General features: G+C 43.1%; 2 protein-coding genes across 2 annotated transcripts; one reads left to right on the top strand and one right to left on the bottom strand.

Moving 5' to 3' along the window:
- Nucleotides 1–775: 775 nt before the first annotated feature.
- On the top strand, nucleotides 776–11,501 carry fam53c (family with sequence similarity 53 member C). Its single transcript, XM_031308100.2, has 5 exons — nucleotides 776–1,117; nucleotides 4,466–4,811; nucleotides 4,945–5,002; nucleotides 5,256–6,265; nucleotides 6,988–11,501. Exons 3-5 carry the CDS (start codon nucleotides 4,996–4,998, stop codon nucleotides 7,279–7,281), a joined length of 1,311 nt encoding a protein of 436 aa, XP_031163960.1. The 5' UTR covers nucleotides 776–1,117; nucleotides 4,466–4,811; nucleotides 4,945–4,995; the 3' UTR covers nucleotides 7,282–11,501.
- Nucleotides 11,502–12,432: 931 nt separating this feature from the next.
- Nucleotides 12,433–13,463, bottom strand: LOC116056007 (heat shock protein beta-11-like). The gene has a single exon (XM_031308101.2). The coding sequence runs from the start codon at nucleotides 13,384–13,386 to the stop codon at nucleotides 12,757–12,759; it is 630 nt and encodes a 209-aa protein (XP_031163961.1). The 5' UTR covers nucleotides 13,387–13,463; the 3' UTR covers nucleotides 12,433–12,756.
- Between the last annotated feature and the right edge of the window lie 551 nt (nucleotides 13,464–14,014).

Below are 14,014 nucleotides of genomic sequence, written 5' to 3'. Positions count from 1 at the left end.
AAAATCAATTTTATTCTCTCTTAAATCTGATTCAACACATTTTTTCCAGAAAAGAAGAAATCAGGACATAAAAAATATACAGAAAATACAGTAAGTGACCTGTCATTTCAAATATGCAGCACTTTTCAAAACAAAGTGCTGCGTTACATGTGTTTCACATGGTGCTTTAAACATTTCAGGAAGCAAATACAATCAGACACAATGATATAAAAACAAAATGAAATAAAATACCCAATATTAGATTTAAAAAGCTTTTAAAAGTAAAATAACAGTTTGTTCAAGGGGTTAATGTAACATGAATGTATTCTCCTTCATGAACAACTCCTTTTAATGTAGCAGTTGAGCAGACGGAGGTTATTTTAGTCAGTGCTCTGCAGAGGATGGAGTGTCTTAGTCCACACGGTGTGCTGCTGCAGCCGGACAGCATCAGTCTGATCTGACGGTGAGACATTTGTTTGTGTTTGTCCTTTAACCGCAGTTTCGCCTCCTAAACAATCTGGATGATTTAATAGTAGGCTAACAGCGATATGACTGACAGGCGAAACAGACCGCAGATCTGCTGCTGTAAACAAGCTGCTCTGAGCAGGCTTTAAACTACAACTCCCATCATCCTTTAGCATTCCAGCTCTCTTCTGACACTTACTGAATCATATTTATTTATGTTATGTCTATTGTAATAACCCGCTGTTAGTTGGAGTGAGGATGTGATAAAAAATAAATAAAAGAATATAAATATGTGGCAGGTGCTGGTGCGGGGTGATGAGGTGTAGCACCGCCCCTCCTCCTCTTGCCTGGCACCGTAAATGTTATTTATGAATGCCTACCGCTCACGGGCGTGTGCACGCAGATTCGTTATTATTATGTTGTAATAATTACAATACATTGGACATTGATTACCGCCGATGTTTAGGTTTGTCCCGGACCCTGTGGTGCTCGCTGTGTGTGGTTAAATCCAGACTTTAATTCATTGTGGTCGGTTTGGTGCTGACAGCGGCGGCAGACGGAGCGGTGCTCTTTAATAATACTGGGTCAATACACCGAGTCCGCCGCTGTCTGCCAACCCGCTGCATCCACCGGAGCCGCTTCACCCCGTCACCCGGAGGTGCTGCCCGATAAGGTAAGCATGCCAGCCGGCTGAGAGTGAGAAAAATGATCGCTTGTTTGGTGGTTCTCTAGTAGCTAGCTATTCCGGGCTGCTCCATCCCGCAGCATCCCGCCGTGTTTTCCTCCTCACATGCTGCTCGGAGAGCTCACAGGCCGGCCAGACGTTAATATCATCCCCGTTATTATTATTGTTAGCTGCCGCTGATTCTGGGTGTGAATTAGCCTGTGAGGCATTCAGGTTTATTCAGAAATAACCTCTCTCAGCTAAAGGCTGGAGGTGGGACGAAACACGACAACATTCCGTCTGATATTTACTGGGTTTGTTTGTGAAATCACCGCCGCTAACGCTGCTAACGCTGGGCAGGTCAGTTAGCTCCCGTTAGCTAGCTGCTGCCCCTGGATGCAGCCAGGCGGCCAGTGTAGCTCCCTGTTAGCCCCGCAGACCCCGGAGCAGACCAGACTGAGCCCCGGGAGTCAGTGAGGCTGTGGCGGGGGCACACTCCTCAGTCAGCCGATTTGTTTCAGCGAGCAAAATGGCTGAATTTATTGTGCCGACCTTGAAAGTAATAACGAGATGACATATTATTTATAGCAAGCTAACTGTTCAGGTGGACTGCACGGCAGCGCGAGCTTGCTCGCTGATGTAACCTGCTGCATTAACATCAGACATGTGAATTATTAATTTTTTACCACAAAAAAATCATAATGACATCCCCACATTTATTCTGCACTCAAACGGGGAAACCGCTATATCGGTGTGTTAGCATCCCTCATTGAAAACAATGGGATATGTTAGCCACAAGCTAGCAGCAGCCGGAGATGCCCAGCGGCCTCAGCCAGTCCGGCATCAGAGAGGCGGCTCTGCTCAGGCTGCACAATGGCCTCCACTGCCAGGGACAGCCTGTCATCACCAAACACTGTGCCTTTATTTAATCACAACCCAGTAACACCAGTAACTCCAGACACTGGAACCAACATCTGTAGAGTTTAAAGTCCCTGAAAGTACAATCAGGATCTTAGCTGTTTGTGGCCCCTGACCTCATTTGGACCAGGAGCCAAAACTCCATCAGTTCATGTGTTGACATGATGTTGTATCATATTTCAAAGAGGGGTTCAGTCAGAAATAGTGAGTGGAATATTTCCCATCATTGTTATTATATATATATATATATATATATATATATATATATATATATATATATATATATATAAAATCTTTTTTCAGTTCTCTATGAATCGATTAGGTCTTTAAGGGACCCCTTTTCTATCATTGAGTAAGCTGATTTATTAAATGTCATATGCTATGAATATTTCATATTCAAAGCATAATAACAGCACAGGACATCTGATAAACTGTACAATTAACCCAAATAGTGAACGCTTTAACTGCAGGACGTTTGTGTTAAACGAGCGATTTTAGATGAATTTAGAGCAGATTATTTCCTGTGAATGTTGCATCAGAGAAATAATTGTACCTCCTTATTTTTTAGGAACTTTTAATACAATTCTCAATTATGTATTTTGTTTTGAATTTTTAACAATCATAGGCTTCTTTTGTTGACAAGTTCAGTGTTATAGCGTCGTACTTTTCACATGCATGAGGCTGTTATGCAGAGAGGGAAGGCTCTGTGAAATATTGCTGTGTTCAGGTCGATTTCAGGTCAATCAGTTCAGGTCATGTTCAGGTCAGTTTGGTTACAAGAAAGTGAAAACTTGTGGAGATATTGTTTTTTTAAATTTGTTTGTCGAGGGTCATTTATTTTTTTTAATAATTTGATTACTGTAAAACACAAAAAATAAGCAATTCGTAAAGCTCAGAATACACATACAAAGAATCAAAAATTCTGACATTTAGCTCCGAGGACACCTTAAAGATAAACATAGAAAATGTATAACACAAACAATATTTGAAGTGGCGCTATAGGATTGACGATGGACAGACCCCTTGCATTGTGCGGCATTGGAAATGGTGTATTGAAAATGTTGTCCTGTGTCCACAATTGTCTGTGTCAAACGGTTCATAAGTTATAAAAGGGGCGGGCTAAAGTATAGCGGTCGGGGCAAACCATCACCAATGAAAAACTCTCTGCTGAGTTCAAGGATGCCTCACACAAGTGGACTGTTGGTCCAGAAAAATAAACATTTTGGGGATTTTCCACTATATTCTGACATTTTATAGACCGAAGGATTAATTTAATTAATACAGACGGTAATGTCCATAGTTTCCTAAAGCCCAAAGGGAAAGTCTTGTTTTGTCCAAAGCCCCAAAATATTCAGAACAACGAAGTGTTGAAAATCATAGAATGATTATATTGTTGAATTAATTAAATTAAAGCAGTCCTCAATTATTTGACTTAATTGTAGCTTAACCATGTCCTGTGATGCTACTTCAGCACACTTTAAGAACAAATATTACTGGGACCACTGCAACAAATTGCAGATGAACATTTAATATGCAGGAATTCACATTATAGCCACTTCTGTTGACTATCTGTGTAACAATTTATATACATGGTCCAGGTCCAGCGATGTAGATATTAATTTCAATAGGTTTAAACTAGGGTTGCACGATATTTACAAAATGTGATATTGCGATATCGATTATGAATATTGCGATGTAGATATTAATTTCAATATTTTTAAACATATGTAAAATTACAAAAGTTATGGGAAAACGCATCAAAATAGATTCATAACAAATAAAACAAGTTTTCTTACAACACAAGGTTTATTTCAACTGACAGTCATATTGGACTGGTACAACATGAATAAATAAATAAGGACCATGTCTACAGAACAGGACATTTTTACTGGTTGGACAGTATAAAATATATAAATAAAGAGAACAGGACACAACTTTTCTTTCTCTTCTCTGATTCGTTCCGTTTTGTTGTCTCTATCTATTTCTTCACTTACACTGTCACTCTGTCGAAATATGCACACACGTCACGTGGTACGCTCCATAGGGTTCGTCACGTAGTGGACCCGTGCGCTGACGTGCACTAACATGTGCAAGTGGCACGGTAACTGGCCAATGAAACGTGATTATTATAGCATTTCAAGCGGGCTCTAAATCAAACACAACTTAGCCACACAGCCAACAGACAGGACGCAGCGCTCCACAATATAAACTAAATATTGCAACCCCTTTCGATATAATATTGCGCAACGTGATATTGCGATAACGATATTGAGTCGATATATCATTCACGCCTAGTTTATACCTAGTGTTGTTATTTCATTTGTATGTATGGAGTCTTTATTCCCTTCCCAAAGGCTCTCAGGTCTGCACCCTCTTGTACTCTTTAAATTAACATGTGTGACTCTACAACACTTGTGTGCGTCTCTCCTTCCTCACCAGGTGCGTTGCCAGGGGCAACAGCTGACTGACAATGTCCTTGTGAGAGTGGGCGGGGCTACCTGGCCCTGAGGTGGTAAGGAGGAGGAGTCTCGGACTTCAGCCCCTCTCCTCCTGCGACAAACCGAACGGACGGACACACAAACGGGTGTGGCTCCCTCTTCCTCTTCCTCCTCCCCTCTCCTCCCCGTTCTCTCCCCGTTCTCTCCCCCTCTCCTCTCCGCAGCCCTCCCTCGTCTCCCCCCTCGGCCCCGTCCCCTGCCACAATGCTGTGGTCACGCTGCTTGTGGAGAGCCTGAGGAACCATACTCTGGAAGGCGACCCTGCTCAGCCAGGGGACTTTTCGCTGGTGAGTCTCACCTGCATTCAGTCTGAAATCTCATTTTATAAAGTAACACTTTTATCATTAATCACTAATCATTGTATTAGTAGTAAAATAAGATTGTTAGTCTGTTTAAACTCTTTGTCTCTTTTTCTTTCAGTCCCTGCTGGACCCGAAAACCCTCGCAGAGTGCTGGCCCCCAGATGGCTTGATGCCTGGTGAGTGTTTCAGATTCAAGGATTACCTGTGATTTGCTCTAAATAAATAGTCATTTTAAAAAAAGAACTCCAGTAATAGTAAGTATATACACTTCTAGAAAATTGGGGAACTTGGAAATTGGGTAAAACCCCCCAAAAACTGGATCCTACATTTCCCATGATGCAGCTCAATACTGAAGAAAAGAAATAAACCGGAACGATGCACGCATATCAATAATCTCATCATGACCTCTGTGTGTTTGTGTCCTCTCAGAGAGCAGCTACTGGCAGCTCTGCCCTCCCTCCAAGTCCGGCCTGCAGGGGGGGTTACTGAGCTCTAGTTTCCCCCCCGGCCCCGTGCCCCTGGTGCCCCCAGATGCTCACCTGCAGGAGGGTGGCGACCCCCTGGACGGCACCCCCTCTCAGCCGCAGCAGCACCGTCCCCTGGCGCCCAGCACCTCAGCGTCCGAGCTGTGCCTCCCCGGAGCGCCGGTACCCCCTCCCGGCCCCGGGCCCCCTCCACCTCCTCCACCGCCCCCAAAACGGCACTGCCGTTCACTGTCGGTGCCCGAAGACCTGTCACGCTGCCGCTACACCTGGCGGCCCAGCGCCTCGCGGGTCTGGACCCCTGTCAGTCGCCAGCAGTGCCATGGGGGAGCGGGGGGAGGGGTCACAGGTGGAGGCTTGGGGGCAGGAGGAGGGGTTATAGGGGCAGGTGCGGCGGGGGGAGGAGCCTGTCCTCTCCGCGCTCCCAGCTCCTCTCTGAACTCGTCGCTGCACTCCTCATCCAGCCCCACCTTCTTCAGCCTGGCGCTGTCTCCAGACTCCCCGCTGCCCTGGAGCTTCCCCTGGGACCCCAGCGAGGCGGCGGCGGGGGGAGGAGCCTGCTGCTGCTTCTTCCCATCCCCCTCCTCCTGCTCCTCCTCGCCCTCCCCCCTCCACCCGCCTCCCCCTCCTCAGAGGCGTTTCTCCCTCTCCCCTGTGCTCATCAGAGACTCGACGGCCTCCACCTTCCTGCCTCCGCCTCCCGTGCCGAGTCACGCGGCGGCGCGTCCGCCGAGCTGCTCGGCCGTAGCCGGAGTGACCGTGGGGGGCCCCGTGCCCGCCTCACCCTCCTCAGCCTGCAGCACGCCCTCGTCTCTGCGACGCAGTCTACCGCCGCAGCTGCCGCGCTGCCACTCGCAGCCCTGCGACCTGCTGCTGCTCAAACCAGGTCTGAAGAGACGCCGCGACCCCGACAGACCCTGCGCTCGACCCGTCCTCGACTTCACCAAGATGACTCAGGTTCTGCAGGACATTAATCTACAACTTTTATAAGCTGTTTTCTATTTAAAGTAATGTTTGAAGCAAAAATGCCACATTTTGTCTGGTTGCAGTTCCTCAAATGTTTATACAAACTTTATATCTTTGGGTTTTGGGGACAAAAAAAAAAACGTCACCTTTTGATTCTGGGAGATTGTGATGAATCGATCAGATTAACTATCAACGGATTAATCAATGAGGAAAACAGTCTATTAGTTGCAGCTGTAGACTTCTGAAAACCCCCCGTTTCTTGCACTCATGTTAAACACTAAACCACTGACTAACTAAAGGAATTGTTCAGCTGTCATGTTGCGTTGCGACCATGGCGACTAGCATTGATATTATAAAACTTGGAAATTTGATCTAATGTCATTTCATTAGTTTCTGATTGACTGTCAGGTTTTTGTTCAAGTCATATTGTGGACACTTCACACACACTTCACAGTTCAGTTAACAGTTTAACCGCTGCCCTAAATTAATGGTTAGCTATATTAAACTGCATGTACCGTAACCATAGCAACAGTACATTTTTTTTTATTGGTCGACACACACTGATTTCATATGATGTATCTGCAGCACGTTAATCTCGGCTGATTTATTGGTAATATAGAGCTATAGAGTTTTCAGAGTTATTTCCAACGTATCTTAATGTCTAATCATCGTCTGTGTTCCCCTTCTTGACCTTCCTCCTGTCGCTCCTGTAGACTCGCAGCATCGACCCGCAGTGTCTGGAGCGCGGCGGCGGCAGGCTGGCCTGCGGTGGTGACGTCTGCATGGGCATGGAGTCCTTCATGGGCGACTTCCGGGGCTCCTGCTCGCCGGCCGAGTGCCTGGGTAGGACCAGCATCGGGCCGCTGAGCGAGAGCGACGAGGAGTGCCCCGAGGACGATGACGAGGACGACGGCGAGGAGGAGGCCGAGGAGCGTGAGGCCGCTCAGCAGGCAGTGTTTGAGAGGGATTGTACAGAACTCGACTTGAACTTAATAGAAGAAAACTGACTTATTTGTAAATGGAAGGCTGTTCTCTTTCAGTTTTTTTTATTTAGTTTTGAATTGATCTGAACCCCCTCCCTTCTTCCTGGACCACCATTGTCTCAACACTCCGCGCCTCCTTGCCACCAATCAGCAAGGCTCTCAGGAACAACACCTTCTCTCATTGGATGAGCTGGGGTAAACAAAGCTGATTGACGACGACAGTAATGATGTGACTACCACCTGTAAAGACTCAACGCTGTGGAATCCTCCTGGCTGCTTTTTAACATTTGTGCTGTTAGAAAGTTAGTTTTTAAGGTGAGAGTAACTCTGGTCGCCTGTGACGAGAGGAAAGTATTCAACAGGGAAACCCCTCCTGCATCTGTCCTTCAGTTACCAATATGATCAACAATGCATCGTCATGCTAACACACCAACAGCCCATTGTTCAGGTACCTGAAGCCCAGATGCAGATGTTTTCCCACCTCTGTGACTGGACTCCGTCAGTCCAGGTGCATCGCGGCGTCCTGGTGTCTTCCAACACACAGCTGCTGAGTCTCCGTAACAAACCACAGTCTGATGAGGCCGTCGCCGCACTGCAGCGCCAAACCTGACACGCCATCACCACGTCCAACACCAACACCAGACCTCTTACCTCAAAGAGCTGCTTTAATCTTCAGTCAGGATTTAAAAGGTCAGTTTACCTAAATCAAAAGACATATTTCCTATCGTCCCTTTCAGCAGTAATTAAGTAGTAATTAAGTAAGTAACAAAACAAATCTTAGTTTAAATCTATCGCAGCCCTCAATAGACGTCTCAGATAGAGATTTATATTTTTATCTGAGTAAAGCATTTTAGTTTGTGACAATGTCATTACGAATACATGTTAATATCGAGGCGTTGTTATATTCATCATGATATTAAGAATGATCAGAGTCAATCATCTTTTATTGGCACAACTTTATAACAGTAAATAGTTCAGACGCTGGTGTCGTATCAAAACCACTACTGCAAATAAACCACACACACACACACACACTATGTGACCTCAGCGTGGTGATGCGTTCAGGTTCGCTGCTGTTTCGTGGTGTCGTTTCATCAGGCTTCACTGAGGGCAGGTAGCCACTGATGCTGTTGTTCACCTGAGTGTTCACACATTCCTGTCATACACCTGTCACTACACACTCCTGCTCATTCACTCAAACCTGTGTGTGTGCGTGCGTGCGTGCGTGTGAACCCCCTGGTGGTTGTGTGACTTGTGTCCAGATTATGTCCTGATATAATTTACCCGCATAGACACCCGGCCGTCTGAAGATGTTTTATTTAAATCGTCCTCTCTGAGTGGCCAACATGTACGACTTCTGTGCTCACGTTTCCAAACTTTTTAAACAAAATTTCCAGAAAACGGTCAAAAGAACGCGTGTAATGTAGACGATAAACAGCTGGCTGAGCTAATTCTCCAGTTGGTGCCATTAAACTACTGCAGAAGAAGAAGAGGTGATTACAAGAGCTCCAGTCAAAGCTTAAATGTTGGAAATATGACGTTTCTGTTTTTTTTATGTATTATGGTGAGGGAGGTTACAGTCTCCCCATTGCTCCGCACAGGTCTCATGTGTTCAGCTCTTCATGCTTCATGTATATAAGTCATAATGTATTCACTCAGTCTGTTTCTGCTGTTATCCACACAACTACTTTTACAACTCAGACAGAAAGGGAAACTTTATTGCGATTATTGAGCTTTTATTTGGAATTTCCAGCGTTTCGGTGTTGACCATAATAGAATGACCAATTCAGGGTTAAAATGCGGGCTGAATCGGTTCTGTTTCTGCATGAGGATTGTTTGAAATGTTTAGTGCTGATACCTCAGCTTCTGTTATTGTATCAGCGTCCCTTTACATAAATTATATGATTTACTTGTAGAAATATAAACATGTTTTTCTACAAAATAACAACTTCTTTCATTGAACAGAAACTGTCAAAGATGTTACATTTTGTCTAAACACAAGTACATTTATAATAAGTCAACAGGATTATGAATCTGGGCAAACATTCAATGCTAACCTTCAGTACTTGACAGTTTTCAATACCCCATATAATTCATTTACAGAAATCAAATTCCGGTTGCTTTTATTCTCTATCTGGATTTAATCTTGATGCTTAAGATGCACAGAACCACCAGGTATGGATGTAATGTCAGGAAAGTCGTCTGAAAAATGCTTGCAGGTTATGTTTTCTATTTTCTCCAACTTTTGCTTGGAACCAAGAACAAAAGCTCTACGTTTAAGGTCTCCGAACCTTTTACATCGTTTCACTGAGCGTCAAGCTGCACCGCTGCATAAAGGACCACACGGCCTGTTTCACATGTTTTTAGCTTTTCTACCGAGAATCATACTTCACATTCCTGCTGGTCACTTCAAATCCTCCGTTACGTTTCAGATTGATCGACCTGTAGTGAGATAATCCATCACAGCCCGTGTTTTTTTTTTGACTTTGTGGTAATACAGTTGGAAATCTCTTTGGTGATGCATTCAAAGACACTCTCACGTCCAAGAGTTGATGGGAAGCTGCAGAAAAAGCATCTAAGAGCGACGTTGTTAGAGACTCAGACCCAGAAGACAATCAACAAGTTAACAAGAACATCATGTTTGAAAAAGAAAATGTGTGTTGGGTCATTTCAGTGCAGCAGACGACTCAGAGCATGTTGAAATGTCCCTGAATGCACCATAAATAGGACAGAGTTACGATTAAAGTGACTAAAACGTAAAGGTATTTGTATGTTGACTGTGATGGATTATCGTCATTTATAATTGTGGCAACTTTACTGTTAAATTTTAGTTTGTTTAAACTCAACAGCAGCAAATTCACTTTGTAAAAGATTGTTTTTGTGTTAGCGAGTTGTTTTCATTCAGAGAGTTTCAGTTTTGTGATTGTTTCTCTGTCTGTCAGATTTCATCTGTCACATTGTTGAGGGGGTAAAAAAAATTATTTTTTAACTGAAAAACATCCTCTTGCACTTTAAAGGAACTGTTCAACATTTTGAGAAATACTTTTACATTTTCTTGATAGTGTAATGTTCAGGTGGATATCAGTCAACTGTTTATGTGCTAAACATTCTATGCTCTTGTCAAAGCCACCAGACTCCATTGACAAAAACAGCAATTTTACCTCCGAACAAGGGAGTTGCTGGTCTACCGCTGCCTTGATCGGTTAGTTAGTTAGTTTGTTTGTTTGTGTTATTGCGTGACTTTGGTGTTTTAAAGGGTTAGGAACTAACAAAACTAACAAACAAAGTAGACCAGCAACTCCTGTGTTTTGCGAGGTAAAATCAATGTTTTTGTCAATGGAATCTGGTTTGATTGATGAGAGCATAGATAGCGGCTTCAGTTCGCCCTGTGTAAACTTAAAACAGGGCTGGGTGTATTTTTGGTATCTTTGGTTTCCTCTTGCTTCCAGTCTTAATAAGCTTGGCTAACCACATCCTGACTCTAGGTCTGTACTGAGCACACAGACATGAGATCAATATTCTCATCTGAACATCTCTCACAGAGGAAGAGAATAAGACTATTTATCAAATGTTGAACTACTCTTTTAAGGTAAGGTTGAAGTTTGCTATAAGCTAACATGTTAGCTCCACGTGCTGTCTACTAGAACTAACTTGTTGGAAAAAAAAATGTAAGGCTAAGTTCACCCAAATTTACAAAACAATTGAGAATGAAAGATTACATTTTAAAAACAGAAATTTGTCCAGAAACAATGTCCCTCTAGCACACATATACAAACAAAAGTCCCTGTAACACACATACAAACAAAATGTCCCTGTATCATATACACACAGTGTAAGACACAAAATAACACCCCTCTCCGCACTCCCGCCTGCTTTGTTTTTGTTGATCACTCCATAACACCCAACATAAGCCTTAACTGAACATATTCTATTATTCTGTAAATCAAAAAACATTAAAAAGAAAAAAAAGGAAAAGACTAACGGAGAAGAAAAGGAAATGTGTACTGTAGCTGTTAAATTTTTAGTCCCTCTGTTCATTATTTTCTGCTGTTTTTTCTTAATATTTCTAATCTGATGTCTGAGCGTGACAATGTGTCAGCGATGAACGCATCCGTGTTTTGAAAAAATAAAAGAAGCTTCGGGACGGAGGAGGAGCTGTAAATGGAGGAGCACTCGTGTACAAAGTTAGCGGAGAGACTCGGACATCTCTTGTCTTTTAGAAATGTTTTTTATTGTATGTGATTAAAAAAAAGAACAATGACAACATGGAAATTTGAAAAGCAGTTTGTGAATAAATTAAGTTTATTGAGAATTATTTTACAAAGAAAGGAAAAAAAAAATGGTGTCCTGTGTTTATTGTCATCACCTCCATCAAGTCTGTCAGAAACTAGTTCTTTTAAAATGTTAGAAAAATCTCGGCACATCCCTGATGGTCAAGATTAAAGGGGTATACTGCTGCTTTGTATGTTTTAGTCCAAGAACTACAGGTTTAGCTACAGTATGACCCCCGCCCACCATCAACATTCAAACCACAGGATTGGCTGCTGCTGTCAGTCTGGATTGAGTGACAGGTCTTTTAATATAGGGATTAACAGTAGACAGCTGAATTAGTTATTATTTTTCTGAAGCTGTTAAAGGTTTGTTTAATGGGTCAGCAGGTCAACATCAGTATATTTTTAGTTATGTTATATTTACTGTGGCTGTTTAAATGTGAGAACAGTTGTGCTATTGGAATAAAAAAAGATACTGAAAGAATACATTTACAGTATGAGAAAAAGGTATTATGAAGCCAAAGTTCACACTTAAGCAGGTAAAAAAAAGGTCAATATTGTGAGAAAAGTCATGATACTATGAGAATAAAGTGTCAATTTAATCTGAAAAGGTTATAATAAAATCAACATAAATCTTAATTTTATTAGAATAAAAGTAATATGAGAATGAAGTGACATTTTTATGAGGACAAATTTCTTAGTAGAAAAAGAATAAATTTGCAAAGTGAAGATAAAGTTAATTATTGTTTGTCAAAATGACAAAAGTCACAATTTACTTTTCTTTGTCATATTTATGAGATCAGTGATAAACATGTATTGTTTCATTGAACAGGGACAGTGCATATAATAAACATTGGTGTAGGCTAGTGCTGAACAGATGTTACTCACCCTACTTTTTTTTTTAATTAAGTTATTGAAATAAGCTTTCAGAGCAATAATAGAGGATAGTAATGTTTGAAAAAATATACTACATTGTCAATAATTAAAACATAAGACAAATAGAATGTTTTTCATATTTTGCCATCAAGAGAAAAAAGAGTCGGGCAGGAAACCAAAAAGTGTGACAAAGATAAATAAAACATGAAACAAGTTTATTATAAACAGTTAATTTCTAAAAATCAAAGTGCAGGTAAAGAATATCAGATCCATGTTCCCTCTAATATTATACACAATAAAACCACACTGAAACTACAAAGATAGATGAGATGGTTCACTGTGTGTTTTCAGTTCATTTTTTCTCAGCAGGGTTGCTTTCTGAGGAGGAGTCACTGCTGCTGGAGGATGTGATGGCCGGGACAGAGGTGACGCTGATGGGAACGACCCTCTCCTTCCCATCATGCACTGCTCTCTCCCGGGGGGCCTGGATCTGCAGCCGCCCCCCCACCAGAGAACAGGTGACGGTCTCGGGTTCGACGCCATCCGGCAGGTCGAACTCCTGCCTGAACTCCTGACACTTGTAAGAGTACGAGCCCTTCTCGTCCTCCTGCTTCTTCTCCGTCCTGCCGCTCACCCTCAGCTTCCTGCCCACCTGTTTGACTGACAGCTCCTCCGGGGCGAACTCCTTCGTGTCCAGGCTGAGGGCGAAGCTGCTGCCGTCCCTCCCCAGTTCCTGGAAGGCGATGGGCTTGAAGACCCCTGTCAAGGATGAGGTCTGGTCGATCTCCTCGAAGATCTTCTGGTGCAGCCTCTCCATGTACTCCATGCTCTGCCTCATCTCCTGCATGTGGCGGATCATCTCCTGTTCGATGTGGTAGAAGAGTGGCCGGGTCTCGGGCCACAGGCTGCGGACAGGCCAGTGCAGGTCCATGAAAGGCCTCATGTTGACGGGGGACGGCTGGAAGACGCTGGGACACAACATCCTGACTAGGTGAAAGTTTCAGATCAGTAGCTTCAGGCTGGAGTCTGTCTGACTGTCTGTCTGATGTCCTGCTGCCCTTGCTGTTTATATATGCACAAACCCCCCACCGGAAAGTTCCAGCAGCATTCCTGTGTGTGTGTGTGTGTATGGGTGTGTTTGTGCTCACAGTCTAAATGCAGCCCGGCTGGTATTCTTGCAGCCTGCTGCCAAATGCCGAGACATCTCAGCTTTGTTCTATTTCTGCTGCAGGACTCTGTCATGGGCTTTATAAAGCAGGTGAACACTCACAAACACACACACACACACACACACACACACTGAACAATTTTCCATTATTAGGCAATTGTGTAACAAACTGATTAATCCAAATTATATTTTCAATAAAAAAAGAGTTATTTTGGGGTTGTTGTATTAATACATTTGTTATTGTCAGGATGGTGTTCTTTGAGTTTACCTAGATCTTTATAGACTTTACCAGATCTTCATCACAGTAGCTCTCTAATTATTGTCAGCTTAAAACTTTAGTTGATTGTTAGAAACGTATCAATGACTACGTTTACATGCTGTAAACAGAACCAAGCTGGCAGGAAGTCAACTACTTTTTTAGAAAGGCTAGAGGGAAATCAGC

The sequence above is a fragment of the Sander lucioperca genome, chromosome 13 (genome assembly GCF_008315115.2).
Source record: "Sander lucioperca isolate FBNREF2018 chromosome 13, SLUC_FBN_1.2, whole genome shotgun sequence".
NCBI lineage: Eukaryota > Metazoa > Chordata > Actinopteri > Perciformes > Percidae > Sander > Sander lucioperca.
This window is presented reverse-complemented; position numbering and strand designations above follow the sequence as displayed.